At 42.9% G+C, this 25,910-nt stretch overlaps 1 protein-coding gene across 1 annotated transcript in view; it reads right to left on the reverse strand.

Moving 5' to 3' along the window:
* Positions 1-25,910, reverse strand: part of LOC121291085 (exostosin-1-like) — a 288,167-nt gene that overhangs the window by 34,688 nt on the left and 227,569 nt on the right. The window contains exons 5-8 of the mRNA XM_041212120.1: positions 16,982-17,114; positions 16,743-16,861; positions 12,964-13,059; positions 3,087-3,176 (exon numbers count right to left, since the gene is read on the reverse strand). Coding sequence (XP_041068054.1) covers positions 3,087-3,176; positions 12,964-13,059; positions 16,743-16,861; positions 16,982-17,114 — 438 coding nt within the window. The remainder of the gene's footprint in view (positions 1-3,086; positions 3,177-12,963; positions 13,060-16,742; positions 16,862-16,981; positions 17,115-25,910) is intronic.

Raw genomic sequence — 25,910 nt, forward strand, 5'->3', positions numbered from 1 at the left:
ATTTATACAGCTCCTTTAATACAGTAAAACATCCCAAGGAGCTTCACAGGAGTGACTGTCAAACAAAATTTGACGCCGAGCCACATAAGGAGATATTAGGTTCACACGACCAAAAACTTGCTCAAAGAGTAGGTATCCTAAAGGAGACAAGATTGGTGGAGAAATAAATACGTTTAGAGAGGGTATTCTAGAGCTTAGGGCCTAGACAGCTGAAGGCATATGCCTCCATATGGCCAGCAATGTTGAACAGTGAAAATCACCAATGCAGGAGAGGCCAGAATTGGAGCAGTGCAGAGATCATGGAGAGTTGTAGAGGTGGAGGAGGTTACCGAGATAGGGAGAGATGAGGTTGTTGAAGGATTTGAAAGCAGAGATGACAATTTTAAAATTGAGCCATTGCCTGACTGGGATGTAGATCAGGGAGCTGGGCAAAGAAGAGATGGTGCAAGTCAGGAAAGGGACAGAATGGTGAGTTGGTCAAGGTTCCATGGAGTCCAATTCAAGTTGGCTGTTGAATGGAACATCTGAAAGTCTATTGAGTATTTTGGGTGAAGCTACTTATTTATTGAATTGGACTACCTACCAAAAAATTCAACAGTCCAAATTGAATTACCATTAAGTAAATTTTTATTAGACTCTATCTCTGAATGTAATTTTTCTCCAGATAAAACGCTAAATAGAGGCTCGATCAGCCTTCTCAGGTAAATGTAAAAGATCCCAAAATATTATTTCAAAGAAGAGCAGGGATGTTCTCCCTGGTGTCCTGCCCAATATTATCCCACAACCAATATCACTAAAAAGGATTATCTGGCTATTATCACATCGCTGTTTATGGGAGCTTACTGTGCGCAAATTTTCTGTTTGCCTTTTCTCCACTGCAATAGTTACGTCAAAATAACTTCTCCAGCTTTAAAGGGTTTTGGGATTCCGGGGAGTGAAAGGCCTTATAGGAATGCCAGTTCTTTAGTTTCTTTATTGCAGAATGCATCCTCTCGTACCCCATACTCTAATTTTGTTTGCAAGGGCAGTTTATTTCCTTTTGACTCACTGCATAGTTCAGAGATGACAAATGCTGATGGCATTGTGTTTCGATATGAAGTGGATTAATATTAATAGGGTTGACCATCTCATCCACTGTTGAATGAGGCATGTAAAAACACATCTTCTACTGGGTCCCGCAGTGCCAGGTTGCTACTTTATCACTTTCGCTTCTCTGGTTGGCCAACCATTCAATCATTTACATCTTTGGGCTAACACTGACACTTATGAAAAACAACTTAGCAATGGATGATAATGATTGTTCTTTGCCGGAGGGGGGGCATTCAATTGGAACGCTAAACTTTACAGTCTCTGTAGTTACTCGAAGGCAGTGTGGCTAATGCTTTGTATTAAGGACCACAATGCCAAGATATGGCTCGCTCACAGATCATGTTCAGGAGCGTCACACATGTTGCACTATGAGTGATGTGAATCCACACATTCCATTCGTTACACCATCTCCCTCCCTTGCCCTGAGAAGGTGAATGCAGCCACCAATTTAGTGCATACTTATGGTCAGTTTTGCACAGTACCTTTGCCCTCGAGGGCTCATGGTTTTCCATTTGTGTGGACACTTGAGTGAACACTATGGAGCCTTGGGAGGCAAATATAAAGCTTAATCCCATGGTCCCAGTAATTTGCATATCTCAAACTATGGATACTAACAGATTCATAGAATTGTTACAACGCAGAAGGAGGCCATTCAGTCCATTATGTCTGCATCAGCCATCTGAATGAATAATTCACCCAGTGCCATTCCCCTGCCTTCTCCCCGTAACCCTGCAGGGATTTAGAATAAAAGCATCAGAAATGAAGGGACAGAAGTTGGTCCATGGCTCACAGCTTGCATATCCTCACTCTAGGAAATGAACTGGAAGTATATTTGATAGCAAGGGTGTTTGCAAGCATGCAAAAAATAAAATAGCAGTCAAAGAGAGGGAAGGAATCTAGTTGTTGAGGGAGAAGATGTGAAAGATATTACATCAATATTTTGCATTTTTCTTTCGCAAATGGTAGTGGAATTAGAGATGCTGGTGTATTTGGAGGAGGATATGAAATTATTGTTAGACTGTAGAGATGACTTTCTGAGAAAAATAGCAACTCGTTAAGTCACTGAGCCTTAATAACTTGCATCCTAGGAGTGAAAGAGAAACAGAGACAGAAAGAGAACGAGACGGAAGCAAGAGACCGGCAAAAAAGAAAGACAGTAAGAAAGTGAGAAGGTGAGAGGGAGAAAGAAAAAGAAAAAGACAGAAAGAAAGGAGAGGGAATGTGAAATAAATAGTAGAAGAAAGGGAGGCATAAGCAGAGTTGAAATAAAGAGGCAGAAAAAGGGAGAAAGAACAAGACAGAGAGAGACAGGAATAGGAAAAAAAGTGAGACACGGAGAAAGAGACGTAAATGGACAGAAATAACAAAATAGATCAAAAGAGACAGAGGAGACACAGAGGAGAAAGGGAGAGAAAAAGAAAGAATGAGAAGGGACAATAGAAAAAGGTACATAACCAGCATGACAGAAAGAGAAAGAAAATGAGACAGAGAGAAAGAAGGAAGGAAACAGATCTTTCCTTCATAAGAACACAAGGAAAAGCTGATTACATGAAAAGCCCTGCCCCTTTGAATAGATCAATGATAGATCAGACTATTAATGTTTCCCCAACATACCCTTATCAAACATTTCCCTATTTGGAAATATACCAAACTGTATTTAGAATTCATTTACAGGTTTGAGTGGAATAATGACATGGACTGGTTGGTCTGAATGACCTGTTTCTTGCTGTTCCTGTCAATATTCTTCTTTACTATCATTCCATAATTTTATTAGACGTTATGTGCAAAACTTCCTCTGTCTTCCCTTCTTGTGCCCTACTTTAAATTTTAATTATTTTAAACTGTATTTGCCAGTTACTGGTTCATATTCTCTTCAGATTTGGATTGGATTATTCTTCATTTTTCCACTGCTATTTTTAAGTAAGTTACAAGATGGGAGACTCTGCATAGACATTTCCAATATACAATACACTTCATTTCAGGGAGATGCAACGTACCTCATTGGTGGAGAGCACGGTGTCTTCATCCAGACTCAGCACAGCATCCGTTGTTATGACATCATAGGGAAAGAAGCGACTGCTCATGGCCTTGAAAAGAAGAGGCATCAACATTAACATGGGGCCTTCCCGACTCGAATGTTTCCATTTGTATTCTTGCACAGTTAATACCTCACAGGTGAAGATTGCCATTTGGGCTGAGGTACTTAAGCAATAGGCTTAGGAGACAAGGGGAAAAAATTGGATTTTAATAAAATAGTATAACCTTATCCTTGTTTGGCACTCTCTCCGTGGGTGGCTGATTCAGGCCAGGCTATGGCTCCACAGTTGTTCCCTATTATCATGCCTATTGGAGTTCTCCATGCATGGTCTCAATGAGTGCCAGTAGGCTGTTAGACTGTGGGAAGTATCATTCCTGAACCCAATCCTGTTCTTACTGAGTGCCCACAGATGCAGGAGCTGTGGAGCAGTGATTGGAGGCAGGATATGTTTGTTTGCCCTTGGTGCAGGTGTGCTATCTCATCACAGACCAGAGTACTGAGTGCAAAGCTTTCCTTGTCTGTCTGGTTAAAGCCATATTAGGATGAACATGTAACAACTGAGCTAATAGACTTCTCAACCTCCAGGAGAGAGGGGTAGCTGAAATTAGCAGACATGGCATTCTAGTTTCCTGGAATTAAAGACTAATCTCCAGAACATTCTTGCCAGCAAACCTGGAGAAAAATCATAAGGATATCAAAAAATTGGTTTATCTTTATAAATTCTCTGAATAATTTTGTTTATTAGTTATAAAAATAATGGGACATGGGAATAAGAGCTTGTCTGACTTACAGGATCATCCAATCTAGATAACGAGGAATCCATTCACTTTCTGACTGGTTGTGGGAAGGCAGGACACCAAGAGTTCAGGCAACCAATGATAGATATAAGTTGGATGGGGTGGTGACAGCCGGGAGGTCATGTGATGACACCTCCAGGAATATTTCCAAATAGAGTTGGAAAATATACCCATGACAAAAACCACCTTTCTTCATTACCTAGTTAAAGTTTATCATAGGTGACATTATTCTTATGGTAGGTGTGATATTGACAGATTGTCTGGGCCTATTCTGTTTACTACATAGATGCAGGATCTTTGACCTTGGGCTTCATCCACCACTCCCACCCCCCAATTACTTTTATGTATAATTCGCAGATCATGTAATTAATAAAATTACTAATCACACCCAACAGATTATTAAAGTTTGTTATAAAAAAGAACCTTGCCTTTGGCGCAAAACTATATTTAGGTCCTATTCAAAAACCTCTTGGCCAGCATTAACCTACATTTCCTTGAACAAGAACCTTCATTTTAAGTGCAGTTAGAAGTTCTTTGTGTCCATGTGGTATTCTCTGGATGCAGGTTACATAAAGTCCATATACAAATTATATAGAGGCTGTGCACAGTTTATATACAGTTTACATCATGCCCTATACAAGCTGGACACAACAGTCAATAGGATATGTTTAGGATACTAACAAGCCACATAGAGGTTGTCTGTAGACTGGAAATATGCAGCTTACATATATTATACATACATGCAGGCTACATATAAGCAATGTATAGGCTGTGTACAGGTTTATACCTACTGCCAACCTTTAAGGTACACAGAAGACAATATATACACAGACTACACACAGGTTATATACTAGACATATACACATGTTATATACAGACTATAACTGGACATATTCAGAAATCACATATGCTGTACAGAAAATACAAAAGATATCTTCTGTGTTGACATTATACACACAAGTTACAGCACAGAAACAGGCCATTCAGTCTAACCAGTCTCTAATAGTGTTTCTACTCTACACGAGCCTCCTCCTACTCTATTTACTTCATTTCACCCTATCAACATATCCTTCTACAAAAACAGAAATACCTGGAGAAACTCAGCAGGTCTGGCAGCATCGGTGGAGAAGAACAAAGTTGACGTTTCGAGTCCTCATGACCCTTCAAAGTTTTGTTGAAAGGTCATGAGGACTTGAAACGTCAACTTTGTTCTTCTCCACTATGCTGTCAGACTCGCTGAGTTTTTCCAGATATTTCTGTTTTTGTTTTGGATTTCCAGCATCTGCAGTTTTTTGTTTTTAACATATCCTTCTAGCCTTTTCTCCCTCATGTACTTCTGCTTAAATGCATCCATGTGAATTAAAAGCATCTAAGTGAGCTAACCAGAGGGTACATAAAGACAATAAGTGTTTGCGTTGAGGGTTAAAAGGATAGAAAGACATGCATTTTATATAGCGCCTTTCATGATTGCAAGACATCTCAAAGTGCTTTACAGTCAATGAAGCACTTTTGAAGAATTAATGTAGAAAACATGGCAGTCAATTTGCACACAGCAAGCTCCTATAAACAGTAATGTGTTTATGACCAGGAAATCTGTTTTAGTTATGTTGATTGAGGAATAAATATTAGCCAGGATACCAGTGATAACTCCCCTGATCTTCTTCGAAACAATTCCATGGGACCCTTTACAGCCCCACCCAAGAGGGCAGACGAGGCTTCGGTTTGAAGTCTCATCCAAAAGATGACAGCTTCGACAGCACTCACTCAGAATGTCAACCATGATTTTTGTGGCACAAATCCTGAAATGGGACTTGAACCCACAACCTTCCAATTCGGAGGCAAGAGTGCTTCCAACTGAACCAAAGCTGGCACCTTAAGTTTATCAGTAAGATCCTTTGACCAATTGTATATATGGGGCAGAATTTTCTGGATGGTGGGGGGGTGGAGCGGGAACAGACCTGATCGCCACTCGCGATCGGGTCTGCGCCGCCATTTTACGCGATGGGCCAATTAAGACCCGCCCAGCATACTTCATGACTCCCATGCATAACGGGAGTGGGTGGGCGGTGGCGGGTGCACTGAAGGTTAAGAGTCCAGACTAAGCAGCTGGTTTGCAGATCACTCAAGCAAGTTTCAATAACTTTGGAAAATCAATACTTGAGAGGGCACACTCGCGACCTCAGTGAGCCCTCTTAACCTGCCTGCAGATGAGGTTTACACAAATGTGTCTCATCCACCTGTCCGTTGCACCCATGTGCCGACCCGAAGATTGTGCGGGCATTGAAAAATCGGCATAGATTGGTGAGTCAAGGGCCTTAAGTGGCCCGTTAATTAATGGTGGTCACTGGGAAGAAACATGGTAAAGGGCAAGAATAAAAGCAATATTGGGACAAACCATGAGGAACCAAGAGTTTGGCAAAATGAAGTCAAGTGGAACCCTGGCAATATATTAATCAAGCCATTACAAAGGGGTCATCATGGGGCATGTAAGAGGACAGATAATGGGGCGATGTGAAGAAATTGATCCAGTATTAAACAGCTATCTCTGTAGGGGATATTAATCACAGGTTGGCTGGAATGTTCATTAATTTACTCTTAACATAATGTTACTAATGTGTGCAGTTGATGTATACTTTATGTGCTGCAATACAATTAAGGTAATTATCAAAATCCAATCAACTATGAATTACCAAACTGCACACAATTCCTGATTAACTTGAAAAACAGAACAAGAAATGCCATCAGCCCAAAGCTGGTTCCTTCCTCAGGCCAGAAGCAATTTGATCCATCATAGAAAGAAGCTAAATGAAGTGAAAAAGGTTAAGCATAGACTCCCGAGAGTGCCACTAGGACTGACAGGGTAACAGATATGAAGGGATAATTTAAAAGTTGGGGATTTTTTTCATTTAAGTTGAAAAAGATAGGGGTGACTAGACAGAGATTATGGAATCATACATCACAGGAGGTCACTTGGTTCATATTTGAAAGGGCTATCCAATTAGTCTCACTTCACCTGCTCTTTCCTCATAAACATCCCCTTTCAAATTTTTATCATTTCAAGGTAATGAAGGAGTGACAAAGGAAAAATAACAATAGATTGTCTGCACTGATCAATGCAATGGTAAAATGAGAGGGAACAAAGTTAGGAAAACGTGCTTCACTCAAAGAGTTGAATGTGGAACTCTCTCCCACAAATCACTGTTGTTGCAGCATCCACAAATTGTTTCAAAGTGGAAGTGGATATTTGCTTAGAAAAGAGGACTATTAAAGCATATAGGGAGTGAGCAGCAGAGTGAGATTAGACTGGGCGAGATATTAAATGACAGTAGGGTTGGACATTGAAGGATATGGAGGGTGAGGAGGAGAGTGGGACTGAAATGGGTGTAACAGTGAAAGGCAGGGGGACCAAGTAGGAGAGTGGGATTAGACTTTGTGTGATATTAAAGCATATGGGTAGTGAACTGGGATAATGAAGTGTTTGGGGAGTGTGCACGAGAGTAGATTTGGACTAGGTTGGATATTTTTCTTCTTTATTCATGGGATCTGGGAGTTGCTGGCTAGGCCAGCATTTATTGCCCATCCCTAGTTGCCCTTGAGAAGATTGTGGTGAGCTGCCTTCTTGAACCACTCCAGTCCCTGCAGTGTGGGTATACCCACAAAACTATTAGGCAGGGAGTTCCAAGATTTTAGCCAAGTGACAATGAAGGAATCGCGAAATATTTTCAAGTCAAGATGGTGAGTGGCTTGGAGGGGAACTCCCAGGTGGTGATGTTCCTATCTATCTTGTCCTTCTAGATGGTAGTGGTCATGGACTTGGAAGGTGCTGTCAAAGGAGCCTTAATGAATCTTGTGGATGGCACACACTGTTGCTACTATGCGTCGGTGGTAGAGGGAGTGAATGTTTGTGGATGTGGTACCAATCAAGCGGGCTGCTTTGTCCTGGACGGTGTCAAGCTTCTTGAGTGTTGTGGGAGCTGCACTCATCCAGGCAAGTGTGGAGTATTCCATCACACTCCTGACCTGTGCCTTGTAGATGGTGGACAGGCTTTGGGGAGTCAGGAGGTGAGTTATTCGTCACACGATTCCTAGCCTCTGACCTGCTCTTGTAGCCACAGTATTTGTATGCCTTGTCCAGTTCAGTTTCTGGTCAATGGTAATCCCCAGGATGTTGACAGCTGGGGATTCAGTGATGATGGTGCCATTGAACATCAAGGGGCAATGGTCGGATCCTGTCTTGCTGGAGATGGTCATTGCCTGACACTTGTGTGGCATGAATGTTACTTGCCATTTTCCAGCTCATGCCATGATCACTTAGCTCTGTCTATCACTTGCTGCTTATGCTGTTGGGCATGCAAGTAGTCCTGTGTTATAGCTTCACCAGGTTGACACCTCATTTTTAGGTATGCCTTGTGTGGCTCCTGGGATGCTCACTTGCATTCTTCATCGAACCAGGGTTGATCCCTTGGCTTGATGGTCATGGTAGAATGGGGGATATGCTGGGCCATGAGGTTACAGATTGTGTTTGAGTGCAATTCTGCTGCTGTTGATGGCCCACAACACCTCATGGATGCCCAGACTTGAGTTGCTAGATCTGTTCTGAAATCTATCCCATTTGGCACAGTGGTAGTGCCACACAACACAATGGAGGGTATCCTCAAAGTGAAGGCGGGACTTCGTCTTCACAATGACTGTGTGGTGGTCTCTCCAGCTTCGTTAGTAGTGGTGCTACCAAGCCACACTTGATGATGAGCGTTGAAGTTCCCCACCCAGAGTACATTCTGCGTCCTTGCCATCCTCAGTGCTTCCTCCAAGTGGTGTTCAACTTGGAGGAATACTGATTCATCAGCTGTTGGAGGGCGGTACGTGGTAATCAGCAGGAGGTTTCCTTACCCACGTTTGACCTGATGCCATTAGACTTCATTGAGGACTCCTCGGGCAACTCCCTCTTGACTGTATACCACTGTGCCGCCACCTCTGCTGGGTCTGTCCTGCCGGTGGGACAGGACATATACCCAGGGATGGTGATGGTGGTGTCTGAGACATTATCTGTAAGATATGATTCCGTGAGGATGACTATGTTTGGCTGTTGCTTAATTAGTCTGTGAGACTAGTCTATGTGCCCTGTAGATGGTGGACAGGCTTTGGGGAGTCAGGAGTTGAGTTGCTCACTGCAGGACTCCTAACCTCTAACCTGCTCTTGTAGCCACAGTATTTATATGGCTAATCCAATTCAGTGTCTGGCAACCCCCAGGATGCTGATAGTGTGGGATTCAGTGATCGTAATGCCATTGAATGTCAGTGGTGATGGTTAGATTCTCTCTTGCTGGAGATGGTCATTGTCTGGCACTTGTGTGGCGCGAATGTTATTTGCCATTTGTCAGGCCAAGCCTGGATGTTGTCCAGTTCTTGCCGCATTTGGACATGGACTGCTTCAATATCTGAGGAGTCACGAACGGTGCTGAACATCGTGTAATCATCAGCAAACATCCCCATTTCTGACATTATGATGGAAGGAAGGTTATTAATGAAGCATCTGAAGATGGTTGGGCCTAGGACACTACCCTGAGGAACTCCTGCAGTGATGTCTGAGATGATTGACCTCCAACAACCACAACCATCTTCCTTTGTACTAGGTATGACTCTAACCAGCGGAGAGTTTTCCCCCTGATTCCCATTGACTCCAGCTTTCCTAGCGTTCCTTGAAGCCATTCTTGGTCAAATGCTGCCTTGATGTCAAGGGTAGTTACTTTTACCTCACTATTGGAGTTAAAGGGTATGGGGAGTGACTGAGAGTGTGGGTTTTGACCAGCAGCTCCTGTGGAGCAAAATGCCAGCACAATTTGCTTCCATGCTGGAAACATTCTGTGATTACAGACTATCATAGCCTAAGCCCGTCTTCCAAGGAAAGGTTCTGTGGAACCTCTTGCTGTGTCTCAAAAGTGGAGCAAGTAAAACTCCAAAATTTCAAATGTATTCACCCCTGAGCACTTGCCTTCCTAAGTGACAAGTTTCCATGGAATCATTCAGGAACCACGCAGTTTCACACAGGCTTAATCAACACCATCTGTTCCTAACTAGATACTTATCCAGCTTCCAGCTCTATTTAAAAGGTGTTAATTGGGACAATAAGCTGCTTTAGCTGAAATGTATTCCACAGAATCACTATCTGTGAGGAGGAAGTTCTCTTTGATCTCAAGTTTTGCTCAATGCTTCTTCATTATGTGATTGATGTGGTTAACCTTTGGGTTCTTTGTGATGACTGCTGTTGATTAGTTTTTCAATTCAACCCGAAAGGTCCAACCTTAAAAAAACATTTCATGTACTTGTCTTTTATACTGTAAGTCTGCCAGGGTGCAGGGATCTGACTGTATAGAGTGGAACAATGCAGCAAGCCGAGGACAGACATGTGGGCAAGACAGCAGGGTGGAGGCAAGAAAGACCCAAACCTTCCTGTCGCTTGCTATTTTAACACTCCACCCTGCTCTCTTGCCCACATGTCTGTCCTTGGCTTGCTGCATTGTTCCAGTGAAGCCCAACGCAAACTGGAGGAACAGCACCTCATCTTCCGACTAGGCACTTTACAGCCTTCCGGACTGAATACTGAATTCAACAACTTTAGATCTTGAATTCCCTCCTACATCCCCACCCCCTTTCCGTTTCTTCCCCCTTCCTTTTGTTTTTTTCCAATAATTTATATAGATTTTTCTTTTCCCAGCTATTTCCATTATTTTTAAATCTATATCTTTTATGCCCTGTTAGTCTTTCCATCCCACCCCCACTAGAGCTGTACCTTGAGTGTCCTGCCATCCATTCTTAATTAGCACATTCATTTAGATAATATCACCACCTTCAACACCTCTTTGTTCTTCTGTCTGTGACATCTTTTGATTATCTTCTTCTATCACTGCTTGCTTGTCCCTACAACCACATCCCCCCCCAATTCTCTCCCCCCACCCCACCCCCCACTTTAAACCAGCTTACATTTCACCCCTCTCCTAATATTCACTCAGTTCTGTTGAAGGGTCAGGAGGATTCGAAACATCAACTCTTTTCTTCTCCGCCGATGCTGCCAGACCTGCTGAGTTTTTCCAGGTAATTCTGTTTTTGTTTTGGATTTCCAGCATCTGCAGTTTTTTGTTTTTATCTCTGTTTGCTCTTTATCCTTCCGTAAGACCCACCTCTTATTGTAAAAGCAAAATACTGCAGATGCTGGATATCTGAAACAAAAACAAAAATAACTGGAAAAACTCAGCAGGTCTGACAGCATCATACTCCTATTCCTCTCTGCAGATGCTGTCAGACCTGCTGAGTTTTTCCAGCTATTTTTGTTTCTGTTTCACCTCATATTGTGGCAGGCCATGGTTTATTTGGCAGTACTCTCGCCTCTGTCAGAATGGTGTGAGTACAAGTCTCCCTCCAGGACTTGAGCATGAAAATCAAGGCTGGCACTCCAGTGCAGTGTGCTGTGAGTGCTGCACTGCCAGAGGCACTCTTTCTCAAATGAGATGTTAAACTGAGGCCCCATCTGCCCTCTCAGGTGAACGTGAAAGATCTCCTAGTACTTTTTCAAAGAAGAGCAGGAGGTTAACCCGGTGCCCTAGCCAATATTCATCACCAATCAACATCACAAAAACAGATAATCTGCTCATTATTACATTGCTTTTTGTGGGAGCTTGCTGTGCATAAATTGGTGTTGATCATGACAGTGACTACACTTCAAAAGTACATAATTGGTTGTAAAGCACTTTAAGATATCCTGTGGTTTTTAAAGGTGCTATATAAATGTAAGTTCATTTTTACTCATTGGCTGACACTGTGGTGTTAACAGATATTGTGCAGAAACCTGTCCCAACCTGTTGGTATATTGTTCTGCTTTCAATAGTTATTGAGAGACTTCTGTAGTAACAAAGGAATAGTCAAACCTGACTGGGAGCATGAGAACTTACAGTCCAGGAGCTGTTTCTGCCAGTTTTAGGTGGCTTATTATAAAGCAGGTAGGAAAACTCACTGTGGGTCATAAGGGTCCAGCATTTAACAATATACTTCCATGTGCATATAGTGGGTGCGTTGGTGCTAACACTGTTTACCTGGTGGACAATAAAACTAATCATCACTCCCTGATCACTAAAAAACAATTAGTGTGGAATGCAGCTTCCACTCAGTTCTGTACTGACCAAGAGACATGTAACAGAAAATGCCAGTCTGCCAGCACAGAGACAGTATTGCAGGAAAGACACACAATAGCAAACAGGCTTTCTGGAGCCCTCAACAGTGGGTATGTCACCCATTGTAAATGCTGTATGGGTGGAGGCGGGCGGGGGGGTGGTGGTGGTTGTGGGAGGGTGGGGAGGGGGGGGGGAGCAGTTTAATGAGGTGCAAAGAAATTCCAGAAATAGCTGACATGGTCACTATGTTACAACCAGAGCCTTTGTAATGGTGAATGATACTGGAGTTTGGTTATCACCATTTTCCCCCCGATTGAAGTGGCTGCCTGTGGTGAACGTGAATGGTAGAAGTGGTCAGGCCATTTCTTTGCTTTTGATGTTCTGTTTTCACTCTTCCCAAAATGATCCTGTTGTATGGACATTGGGTGTATGAGCATTGGTTGCCCGTCTGTACATCATCCAAGACTCCAATCTTGAACTGTGAAGACTTCAGGTCCTACACCTTCATTCAAACTGGAGGCCAGTTAGACTAGGTGTCAGGGGATACATTGCCTGACCTACACTGTCATTCTTATCCTAAATAATTTGACATGTGGTGGTTGCCAATCTAACCTGATGCCCTCTCATCCATACTAAGTTCTGTTCATCCATCGCACCATCTCTACTCTTCTTAACTTCAGCGTTGTTATGAATTTCCATATCCATGCTTCAACAATCCCCAATATCGCACTCCTACTCTAAGTCCCAAAAATATCACCCTTGTTTGCAGTGATGAGGAGTTGTTCCGGTTACCTAATGTGCTAATAAGTTAATAGGCTCATTAAACCAATAACATTTCACAAATAAATCATCCTTAGAAACAATTATTCCTTACCTTACGTTCTCCCCTTATGAATATAAGAGGCATTCTGGTGGAAGGCCATTTACTCCTTGGGGGTAATGGTTTGTCACAATTCCACAAGATAATTATCTAGGATCAAAGTAGCAAAGATTATTTTACAGGTGGCTGAAAATGATATAGAACTAGCTGAGACTGCAAAACATTTGCAGTCAAAATAGTATCTTTATAACAACCGTATTTCTTTAAATACAGGATTTCTAGTTATTCTTTCACCAAAGACTTTAACAGAATCAGGACTTTACATCCTAGAAAAAAAACTACATAAAGCTGTCCATGAGTAAAAACAGGCCTGGGAATGTAAATATAGATCGTGTCAAGTGTCTGGGCTTGTGAACTGTTTAGTCACAGAATATGAAAGTCTAATTGACAACTGTTTTCTCCCAAGTTGTAAAGGCAGGTTTACACAAATGGGTTCAATATTATTTGAAGAATAAACACATTATTCCCTTGAAATCTGCATGTTATTACTTCAGCATCTATCATCAAATAAAACAGCTTCCTAACTACCAATCTTGCATGACGAAGTCCTTGGTTAGGATTCAGGTTTTGTAGCAAAATTATATCTTGAGTCTAAAGCCCGGCTTTTCACCGAGTCGCAATGACTCCTGAGCTATTTAAAAACGGCGGACGAGACCTGATTCCGGGATACCCACCCTCATTTCTGCACCCCACAATTTTCACCAGCATGGGAAAAGGGTGTGGGTGGTGAGCTTGCATCCTGCACTCCCAACCTGTTCAGCTCCACTGCGGGGATAGGCATCCACTAGCCCCCCACAATTTTGGTGCAGTCCGACCAGATTCTCCATGACTTGTGTTTCACAGAGCGTGGACTCATAGCCAAGCATGCATAACGAGGCTTGGCTGTAAGCCCAGATCAAGAAAAGCATTAGCTCAGCAGGGGGTTCTGTTTTGACAACTGACTTATTGACTTTGCTTGGCTGACATCTTTAAGTGGTTATAATAAGTGATTCTTTCTATGATCTCCTTTATACATGTCTTTCAATCTTTACTTTGTGACAAGATTAAGAGGTGTGAAGTGTTTGAAGTCTTTATCATTGATACTTTAATAGTCTGTCTGATTGACACTTTCATTGGGTTGAAGGAACAGCAGTTTTTTTTCAATTTGTGAACGGATGCTTTTGTTCTCTCAGCAGTTCCGCACTTGCCATTGTTGTTCAATGGCCTATTGGTTATGTACGTGGGGCATATTGGGTGAATGGGCATGGAAAGTAAGGGGCCATGGGGGTGGTTGGGAGGCATGAATTGGCAGTAAATTTGAATAAACAGCGTGAAGGGCCACGGGGAATGGGTGGAGGAGCACAAGTTTGCATGGAAGGTATAAGGGACATGGGGGCGCGTGTGAGGGGTGAAGGCTAGAGTGCCTTCTCTAGAGGCTAGAGTGAAATCTTCATACACAACTGAAATGAAGTCCTGGCAGGCCTTCTAACCAGCCCACCTCACACTCGCCCTCCCTCATGGACCCCCAACTCTGCAAGCAGAGCATCAGTGGCCAACTCCATTCTGCACCTGCACCCACCGGAACAAAGATTGTGTACTGGGGGTCTTTTTATCGAGGTGGGTCTGGCAGGTCAGGAAATTCCCCGACTTGAGCTACTCACGTCAGTAGCCAAAATCCGGCCCTAAGTTTGTGGCATGCCCACAGAAGTTGTACTGTGTAACAAAAAATGGAGGGTACAGACTGTCATCATCTTCTTTGTCTTTAGAAACAACACTGATGTAATTTTTAATTCAGCTGACAGCTTTTCTAAAACTTTTTCATTCAAATCTCATGAATATTTTTAGTTATCAAATAGCTTTCAAATAATAAGTTGTCAAATAATTCTCTCCACCATTTTTGCCAGACTTGCCTAATTCCATAATCTCATCCAATCCTCCCATGCCTTCCCCAACCCTCCCCTCAATCCTATCTCATCCATCATGGAACCAATCTCTCCAGCGAGGATAGCTTTGTTGTTGGGCTCCCCTTACCTTCCACTGTTTTTCCGACAACGCCCTACCCCATCACCACCATCACCACCCGGTGGCAGCCGCACATGTACCACGTGCTCCAGTTCTCCACGTGCCCCATGTGTACAAGGCACCACCCACCGAATAAACGTGCCTTTTAAACTGGCCAATCAAAACAGCCCACACAGACAAAAACTGAGTATGATTGTTATTAGAGATCACATAGCATTTACAACTCAGGTATCTGACCTAAATGGTCTATGCTGTTGTTAATGTTCCACATGAGCCTTCTTCCACTCCACTTTACTTAACCCTATCAACATATTCTTCTATTTCTGCCTCACCTAGTTTCCGAAAATGGTGAAATTTAGTCTCCTTATTGTCACTTTCGGTTGAAATTATTTTTTATTCTTTACACAGGATGTGGGCATCGCTGGCCAGGCCAGCATTTATTGCCCATCCCTAATTGCCCTTGAGGAGGTGGTAGTGGGTTTGGAAGGTGCTGTTGAAGGAGCCTTGGTGAGTTCCTGCAGTGTACCTTGTAGATGGTGTACACTGCTGCTACTGTGCGTCAGTGTTGGTGGGAATGCATGTTGAAGGTTGTGGATGAGATGCCAATCAAGCAGGCTGCTTTGTCCTGGATGGTGTCGAGCTTCTTTAGTGTTGTTAGAGTGGCACTCATCCAGTGAGTTGGAGTGTATTCCATCACACTCCTGACTTGTGCCTTGCAGATGGTGGACAGGCTTTGGGGAGTCAGGAGGTGAGTTACTGGGAGCAGAATTCCCGGCCTCTGACCTGCTCTCGTAGCCACAGTATTTATACAGCTGGTCCAGTTCAGTTTCTGGTCAATGGTAACCTCCAGGATGTTAATGATTACATGTTCTCCAGAAAAGATTGTCCTTGTTGAAAAAGGAGGCTGATCAGAGTATCTGCATTGTGCAGTCTGGCATAAATGGCTAACATTTCTCACCTGGGTCCATTCCCCCACCTTTCTCTTATTCAGACAGTAGGGGAGATTTTCCAGAGTCCCGGGATCAGGAAATATTGGAAAATTGGGCAGAATGCCCACCTTAGCATCTCTATTGCGGGTCAGGCTTCACGAACACCAGCAGCCCTCTGGCATCTTGCCCAGAGTGATCATTCTTCATGTGTGAGCCTAGATCCATCCCAAAATCCAAGCTACCTGTCTGGTGTAGTACTGAGTGTTGTACTGTGGTACTAGTGCTGCACTATTGGAGATGTTGTCATTTGGATGAGACATTAAACTAAAGCCCCATCTGCCCTTTCAGGTTGATGTAAAAACAATCCAATGGCACCATTTCACTTTTTCAAAGAAGAATAGGGCATTTCTCCCTGGTGTCCTGGCCAATATTTATCCCTCAACCAATACCAGTAAAACAGATAATCTAGTCATTATCATGTTGCTGTTTGTGGGAGCTTGCTGTGCACAAATTGGTTGCTACGTTTCCGAGAACAGTGTCTACACTTTAGAAGTGCTTTGTTGACTCTGAAGCACTTTGCAGTTGTGAAAGGCGCTATACAAATGCAAGTTTTTCTTTCAAGTTGTTCTTTTGATGGTAAGCCTGCTATGGAGCTTCATAGTGGTGACCCAATGTTCTAGCATAAATACAGAATAGGGCTTCCAGAAGGTGTTCTTCCCCTCTTAGCTTCAGGGTCACACTCAGTGGCACAGAGGACTAAAAGCAGCAGATAAAGCAAAAAAAAAGAAAAATACGCGGGAAGAAAAGTGAAAAAGGAGCATGTTCATGGTATTTGTTACATACCTGTGTACAGTACTTGGATTTTGCCAAGGCTAAGATTAACTTGATGATGGGCTGGGATTGGGAGACCAGGGGTGAGACTGCATAAATCAATCCAGTGAACTCCTTCTTGGGGGTTAAGCCTGCAACAAAAAAAAATATAACCACACCATTCAATCAGATTTGCGAAGTACTGTATCAACATGAACAATACAATGGATTGCTGCAGGATTATTCATCAAGGATTCCACTTTCACACTTACCCTCATCTAAGTAGTAGAAGGGGTAATCTGCTACATGTGTTGAGTATTGCGGGAACACAAATAATCCTCCAGGCAGTTTGTTCCACATGAGTCTATTTCGTGAAACATGTGTGAATATTCTATCTTTAATGATCTGAAAAGAAGCAACGAATTGGGTCAATCATCAACAGAAAAGCTACTGCCTCATCCAGTTGATTAACTGAGTACTTTCCAATGGGCTGGCTTCCTTGGTTGATTGACTTATCCTCTTGTTCCTTTCACAGTTCGAGGCTGAGCCCTTCCTTGTACCAAGATGTGCTGAGTTGGAACCTGACTATTGGAGGGTGGGGGCATGGGTTGGGCTTTAGGTGGTGCAGAGGTTTACTATACTTACCTTTCTCCTGAGGTCTGGGTTTCCATCCAATCTGGACTGTGGAGATGAAAGTCTCTCCTCTCTGCTGACCGTAAGTTTCTGCAGGCTCTAACTCCCTCCTGGAGGACATGGCCCCATGGTACAAAACTGCCCCCAATTTAGAGCATATGTGGTTCTAAAACTGGTGTGCTCATTCTTAAAAGCCATAAGACAGCATACAGTGGAAAATAGTAATCTGCCAAAACTGGTATGGGATAATCGTCGAAGATCAAGGGTTTGATCACGTTGGAACAGAGAACTGAAAGCTCTACTCTGCAGTTGATGTATTCACACATGGAGGTGCCTCATGCTGAGAGCGGGCACTGAAGGCGGAACAATTTTTTTTGGCCTTACATTTCTCAAGAATTAGCCCAGAATTCAACCTTTCTCCTTGCCAATTGAGCTGCAGTCCTTTGTTTGTTACGATGATAGTCCTACAGCAAATGAATCCTGAATTTCCCTTGTTAATTGTTTATTAATTATTTTTGAATGTATTCAGGTGGTGGACACTAACTGGGGGTTCACTTGTGTTCCTATAAATAGGAACAGGCAGAAACTGTGGTCATTGGGTTAGATCATGCATGTTTGCAATGTATATCTCTGTAAATAAATACTTATAAAAATGTGTAAAGATTGGCTCAAGTTCTATCCTTCACCGTCTGGCATTCTGCAGTATAACACCCTTACCTCAACTGTGACCAATTGTTAATTATCAATTACCTCATCTGTGCCTTTGCCATCTCCAGACTTGACAATTCTAATGACCTCCTGGCCAGTCCTCCACCCTCTGTAAACATGAGCTCATCCGAAAACTCTACTGTCTGTACCTCAGCTTGCATCAAATCCTGTTCACCCATCAACTCTGTGCTCGCAGACCAACATTGGGTCTCGATCTGGCATCCCTAGTTTCAAATCCCTTCATGGCCTCTCTCATGCCTACCGCTGTAATCTTCTTCACCCTTCCAACCCTCCAAGTTCTTTGCGCTCCTCCAATTCTGGCCTCACGTGCATCCCTGATTTTCTGCACGCCTGGATAACAACAACAGCAATGACCTTAAGAATATATATGTTTTTTGCTTTCCCTGCCCAAGTCCCTTGAGCCTAATTGTAATTCACTAACCTGTCTCTCTCTCCCGTTAATGAAAATTTGGATGCAGAAACTTTCATGGTTGATGGCATAGATCAAGAAAGAATTAAATTCGGAATCCATTGTTTTGCAATATAAATATTTTACATATGAAATTCATGCAGGGGCTATCCTTTGAAGCTGCATTGGAGAATTGATAAACATTACACAGGATCAAACCATTTCCACTTGATCTCATTGAGTTTCTCAAAGCATCTGGGGGAAATGAGTGAACTTCAACACTCCGGTTACCTGCTGACCTTTTCCTAAGCTCCATAATCAGTGTGCCAGTCAAACATTTCCTTAATCCTATCAACCAGAACTAGTCAAAGTGGTGTCTTCATCAGCTGAGCAATCGGGCAGAAACAGGAATTTTACTGTGCACATAATAAATGGATTAAGGAGCCCAGCTCATTCAATTCTACGGTACATTGAATTTAGAATTAAATCTATTCAGCACCAGTTCACAGATCGAGAATAATGACTCTGAATTTATTGTGGGAAGTGCAACAACTAATTGATTAATTGACCGTTGATCAACTTAAGGAGTCAAGTTTCTTTGTAGAAAGGCTGCCGCTGTCATCGGTCAGAGTGTCACCAACTCTTTCTCCTCCCTCCCAATTTGGCATAGCTTCATTGAGTCCTTACTGCCGTGTGTGAGTGTGAGTATAAGTGTGTGTGGGTGTGGGTGTGTAGGTGGGTGTGCATGAGTCAGTATTTATATGTACATATATGTAGGTATGCATGTGCATGTGTGCAGGTGAGTGGTGTGTGCATGTATCAGTGCATGTTTGTATATGTATATGTTTAGGATGAGCGTGTGGGTGTGCATGTGGCGGATGGCTGAGTGTGTGTCTGTCTGTGATGATGGTGGTGAAGGGGTTTGAGTGTGTTTGTGTGGGAATGGGTGTGTGTTGGGTGGTAGGGATATGTACTTGTATAAGAGAATGGGCTTGTGTGTGCACATGCACCTGTGTATCTCTGCAACAGTAATAGACATTTATTCCCCTGGGCAGAAAGATGGAAACTGTTGGATAAACTTAAAAAGTTACTCTGTGGAGAATTATCCCTCAGTGGTTCAAAGAATGGCACATGCAATCCTCAGCATGGAACCAAAAATGTTTAGGGTTTGACCCATGGTCTGTACTGAGTTAGTTTGGGCAGATGCTGAATTACTCAACATGCCTCAGCACATCTGGGATAAATGATTGAATTCTGTTAGAAAGGTGGATGTCAGTGAGGATGGGTTCAGGAGCTGCATTGTATCCGTGGTCAAATAGCTCACTGACATTTACATATGAAGAACTGGTCAAGGTCAAGGAGAATGGTAAAGCTGGTGGCTCTTTCATTCCACATCCCACTCTGACCTCTCTGGTTTCAGCCTCCTACCCTGCTCCAATGAAGTTCAAAGGAGCAGCATCTCTTTTAATGGGGCAGTTTACAGCTTTCTGGACTCGATATCAAGTTCAGCAATTTCAGATCATGACCACTGCTCCAGTTTTTTCGACAGCAAATGCTAGTAATGATCCTACTATTGCTATTTACACCTCCCCTAGAGCCATCTATTGATTATTTTCTTGTCGCAATATCATCTCCCAGCACCATCATCTTGTTTGCCATTTAACCACTCCTCTGCCTTACAGCCTATCACAGTCTTTCCCTTTTTCTCTTTCCTTCTTCCCTTCTGTCCTTTCCTTGACTCTGTATTTTCTTAAATACTATTGCATCTCTAACCCACTCCATTTCTGATGAAAAGTCAGTGATTTGAGATGTTGGACCTGACATGAACTCTATGCAAGCGGATGGGCTTTGAATGGGTTAAAATTAGGCCCTTTACATCTGTTTCTATCTTCACAGGTGTTGGCTGACCTCCTGAGTAAATTCCAGCGCTTTTTGTAGAATCATAGAATCTTACAGCACAGTGGGGAATCCCGCTACCCCAATTAGCCCGTCATACCTGTGCCAACAATTTGAACGAGCTGTCCAATTTAGTCCCGCTCCCCAGCTTTCTGCCCAGAAGCCTGAAAATTAGTGCTCTTCAATTGTATGTCCAAAACTCTGTTTTGACTTTTGCTGGAGCGATGTACCACCATGGGGCCAAGGAAAAGCAGAAAGGAAAAGGCTTATATTTTAGGAATCAAATTATTTTTCTTGATTGGTTTAACTTGCAGGTACAACTGGAGTTGCAATCTCAGGGTTAACATCTGTGAATGTCAGGAAGCCGCAAGCAGAGCAGGAACGGGGTATTTTATTTAATTCATCTCGGGTTGAGGATGTTGCCAGAAAGGCTGACATTTAATATACATTTCTGGTTGTCCAGAGAGCAGTTAAGCAGTTAAGATTTAACTACGTGGTGTGGGACTGGAGTGATCTGCCAGCCTACACCAGGTATGGACAGCAGGTTTCCTTCCCGAAATGACATTAGTGAGAGTTTCGTAATCACTTTGAGAGACTATATTTTAAACACTGTTCAAATTCTTAAAGTGCCATGATGAAATTTGAATTCACGCTCTCACATAAGAGCTACCTTGATAATTACATTGTTAAAGTTTGTTAATATCATGGTTTAAGAGAAGCAGGTAATGGGTATTAATTGTCTTTGAGCGCATATAAATAGGGGACAGATGGGACACTGGGTTGTATGCGAGGACAGCTTTGAAACTGAACAAGTCAATAAACTCTGAATAAAGGAAGGTTTTGTGTCTTGGTTTCAACTTCACCAACTGGCTTGGATCCTATTAACAACAAGTGTGAGCCTAGTCAGCAAATGTTGCCAGTGTATTTCACTGTGAGGGTCAGCACAGTGAACTTCAAGTTGCCCTCAATCAATGGGTTATATTTTAAGGTCAGCAGCAAAGGAACAGTGCTCGCCACTGTGCTTAAAAGCTACCCACAGATCTTTTGCCGGCTGTTGAGCTGCAACTTGTGAGAAGAGCCATACGGACTCAAAACGTTAACTGTGTTCCTCTCCGCAGATGCTGTCAGACCTGCTGAGTTTTTCCAGCTATTTTTGTTTCAGATTTCCAGCATCTGCCGTATTTTGCTTTTATATAATTAGAGATCGTTTGCTGCGTGATGCCCTCTACAGGTGAACTGTGGCATATGTGAGCAAGGCAAGCAGCAGCATTCCTTCTTCAACCAATCAGATTGAAGAATCCAATCAGACAGGCCGAGCCTTAACCAAGGGGTGTAACTTAGAATATTTATTTCAGTGTAAAATCACATTTAAAAAAATAAAGATAGGAAAAAGAAGTTTTAAATTTAATTTTTTTTTAAATCCCCCAAAATAATTAAATCCTGGGGGAATGAGGCTCAACAAATGTAAAATTAAATTCTTAATGTTACAGAGATTACTAGCAGTAATTATGATTATCATCCTGCTAAAAATACCCATTTGAATGCACCAGCCTGGACTTGTTCTGGCAAGTTTAATGAGTATCTGATGGTTAAGTATTGCAACTTCTTGCCCTTAGTATATTTAAATTCTGAATCTTTCAGCAAGATACCAGTGGATCTGTATTGGTGTGGAGAAGGGTAAATCAGACAGTAACTTTCTGATTTCCATCTTTAACTGCACACGTATGGATGCTGAAACTTGAACAAAAGTGAGCGTCTATAGCCTCCCTGTCATTCCTATTGCAAAGCTGGGCCATCGTCCACTGTGCAACAAGTACTATATCCCTGTTCCTTCACTGTCGCTGCGTCAAAATCCTGGAACTCCTTCCCTAACAGCACTGTGAGTGCACCTGCACCACATGGACTTCAGCGGTTCAAGAAGGTGCCTCACCACCATCTTCTCAAGGGCAATTAGGAATGGGAAATAAATGCTGACCTAGCCAGCGACACCCACATTCTATGAATGAATCAATTTAAAAAATACATTACTGGACCATGGTCAGGAACAGAATAACTGGCACATTTTCTTCTCCCCACCAACCCCCAGTCCACTGGCTTCAAGTGACGAGGCCCAACTGTGGCATCTCGGGTGCTGTGGCCCTGGTTGAGGTCACGTTCATCAACTTCAAATTGATGGCTTAAAACGTACTCTGGCTGATTTTCCATTCCAATTTGCAATATTCATATCCTTTTATTTGAAGCTGCATGTTTTATTGAAAGGTCTTATTTTCTAATTTCTTTCCTGAGATACCCCACATATTGATTAGGCAATGTTCTCCACACTACGTTGCATTGCCAGTGATTAAAGTGCTATGTGATGACAAAGTATTAAGCTCGGCCTCCTTATTTCACCTAAACAAATGCATAGTCTCACTATCTCCATTATTCTGCTCAAAACTCAGGAGTCATTTATTATATCTTCCTCAGAATCATGTGATGGGATTATACTGCACTAATGCTTTAAATACTTTATTATGTGCCAGTTACACAACACGTGTTGTCTTGGTGTGGAGGGATTATCTTCTTGGTGATCAACACACTCTTTTCCCAATGGCTCTGTCACTGCATTCTGATAAATAAACAGCAAGGACAACACACGTAAGAAAAGTAAAATTGCAAATTGAGGAGAAAGGTACTTGGCTCACCAAACCTCTGACTTTCGCAGCCCATTTACATTCTATTCCATCTTGAGCCCATCCATTTATTTTCCATAGGTTAAGTACAATCCACCGATCATGGAGCTAAAAGTCCCCCCCCCCCCCCCCAACGGCCAAATGGCGTTTGTTAATTTTGTTCTTTCCAGCGTGTTTACCCTTGATCTGCTATTACCACATTCTGCTTTCTGACTTTAATGTCACCATCAGCACCTCCTTTAGCCGGTACCACTACCATTAACACCCCTTTGTCCTTTTATTCATGACATCTTTGTCAATCTCTCCTTTGCCTCCACCTATCGCTGGCCTTCTATCCAGCTTCATCTGCTCTGCTCCCCTTAAACAGTATAAATTTCATCACATTTTTACTTCTCTTTAGCTCTGAAGAAGAGTCATACAGACTCGAAACATTAACTCTGTCTTTCCCTTCACGGATGCTGTTAGACCTGCTGACTTTTTCCAACATTTTCTGTTAGTGATCATGGAGCCTACCCTGCCCAATTACACTGCTTACACAGCCCAAATACAACCCGACTATTTAATTTCCTAAGGGAAATTCTGATTAAATCCCTCTATTCATTAAATGCAATCATGCCACATTATAATATTTACCCCTCCTCATGCCTCTCCTATTCAACTTTGGTTGGCTGCTCCAGAGTAACTCGAATCATCACATTCCATTGTGTATTTGATGATCTCGGTCTATACTTAGCCGTGTAACTTATCAGTCACATCCTCCCATCACAAAGCTGATATCTACCAATGAGGGTTTAAGCAGTAGATGAGCTGTGGCAGAGGCAGAGCTGGGATGTTACGGGGCTAGAGGCAGGTGATCTTGATGTTGTTGAGGATATGGAGTGGGAAGCTTATGGTTAATTAGGGCAAACAGGTTGTGAACAGTCTGGTTCAACCACAGACCTTGGCCATGGGAAGGTTTGGAGGTGGTGACTAGGGAACAGGGTTTGTGGCGGGGACAGGAGGTAATGACTTTGGTCTTCCCAATATTTAATTTAAGAAAATTTATCTGAAATTTTATGTAGCTGTATGATAATGTCTCACGCCACCCAGAAACTCTGATACAACAGCTAACAATTCACTCATAACAAGAACATTTAGTCTTTGGTTTCTATCTCAGACAAAAGGTGACAAACTGTCTCACAATTTATTCACTGTGCCTGACATATATCAGCACCACAATATATTCTCCATTACACATACGTTCCATTTTTCCTTATCAGTCAACACATTATGTACAAATTTACACACCATCATGATCTCCAAGTCAAAAGGCATCACCAGCGCACTCACAATACTGTGAGAGAAAAAAAAACACAATCTGACTAAGGAATTCAGAAGAAACATTGTTACCCAGACAGTGGTCAGAATGTAAACCATACTGCTACATGGAGTAGTTGAAGCAAATAGCACAGATGTATTTAAGGGAAGGCTAGATAAATATGACGGAGAAATTGAAGGATATAATGACAGGGCTAGAGGAGTGGAGAGGGAGGAGGCTCATGCGGCAAATAAATACTGGCTTAGGCCACTTGAGCTAAATGTCCTACTTCTTTGCTGTAAAATTCGATGTATTTTTATTCAATTGTCATAAATCAGTGGCCCTGATAATATAGGTTACAGAGAACATACTGGGATAATATATCTCAAGGTGAGTGGTAGGCAATTCCCTAGTATGTATGTATATGTACTGAGACGTGCCATATTTCAACTGTCGCACATGGCAACTTAAAGAGAGAGAATGAAAGCTAATGATTTCCTTCTGGTTCTTGTGCTCTTGGGAATGAGCTGGGCACTTTTTAAGTTCATTCTCAGAAAGTGGACATCAGGGGCAATGCTGGCATTTATTGTCCAACCCTAGTTGCTCTGAGAAGGAGGGATGTAACTGAATGTGTCTGCGAGGCTGCTTTTGAGGGCAGTTAAGAATTAGCCATTTTAGTGTTGGACGTGAGTGACATATAAGCCAGACGGGGTAAGCATGGCAGATTTCCTTGTCTAAATGATATTCAGTTTAGTTTCTATGACAATCTGACAGCTCCATCAGTCATTTTCAACTGATACCAGCTTCATCCTTGGAGTTTTTAAAGTTGAATTGAAACTCTGAAACTGCCATGGTGAGTTTTGAACTCACATTCTCTGAGTTATTAGCCCAGGCCTCTGGATTATGAGTCCAGTAATATGTGGTGGAATCTTCTGCCCTCTCTCATGGCACGTTTGGAGGCAGGGAGGGTGTCTAATTGGGTGGGAGAATGACAGGTGAGCACCTCGCCGCTGTCCTGCCTCCACCCCAATTAAGTCTGGGCAGGAAGGCCTGTGGTCGATCTTCCTACGCTCATCACCAATTGAGGCTCTTATGTGGGCAATTAATGACCACTTAAAGGCCTCCTCCCACTCACACAGGTATTAATCCAGCTGCGGGCAAGCCTGGCGCCATGCAGACAAGCAAACCAGTGCAGGCTGTTTGTTCTCTTGGGGTGGGCATGGTCCCTCCTACAAAGGCACTCAGTGCCTGATCGAGGAACCCAGCATTGGGAAGGTGGGGTGGGGAGTGGGGTAGTCTACTGAGAGCCAACCCCCTGCTCTTAAAGCTGACACCCCCTTCTTTTCCCTGCACCTTCCTACACCGCAATCCCCACCCTACAAAACCCCCCTCCCACCATTACTTACCTATGGCCTAGGTCACTCCACGATCCTGGGCCTTTGGTGAGTGTCTTTCCTGCAGTAGCCACCACCTCCCCTGTGCCGCCGCTAAGCAAAAGAGCTTCTGGCCTCCAATTTGCCAGCAGCTCTTGGTAGGCAGGACCTCTGGCCCTGGGGTCCTGATGCTGGGGAAAGGCCTGTTGCTGG

Source organism: Carcharodon carcharias, chromosome 19 (assembly GCF_017639515.1).
Source record: "Carcharodon carcharias isolate sCarCar2 chromosome 19, sCarCar2.pri, whole genome shotgun sequence".
Taxonomy (NCBI): domain Eukaryota; kingdom Metazoa; phylum Chordata; class Chondrichthyes; order Lamniformes; family Lamnidae; genus Carcharodon; species Carcharodon carcharias.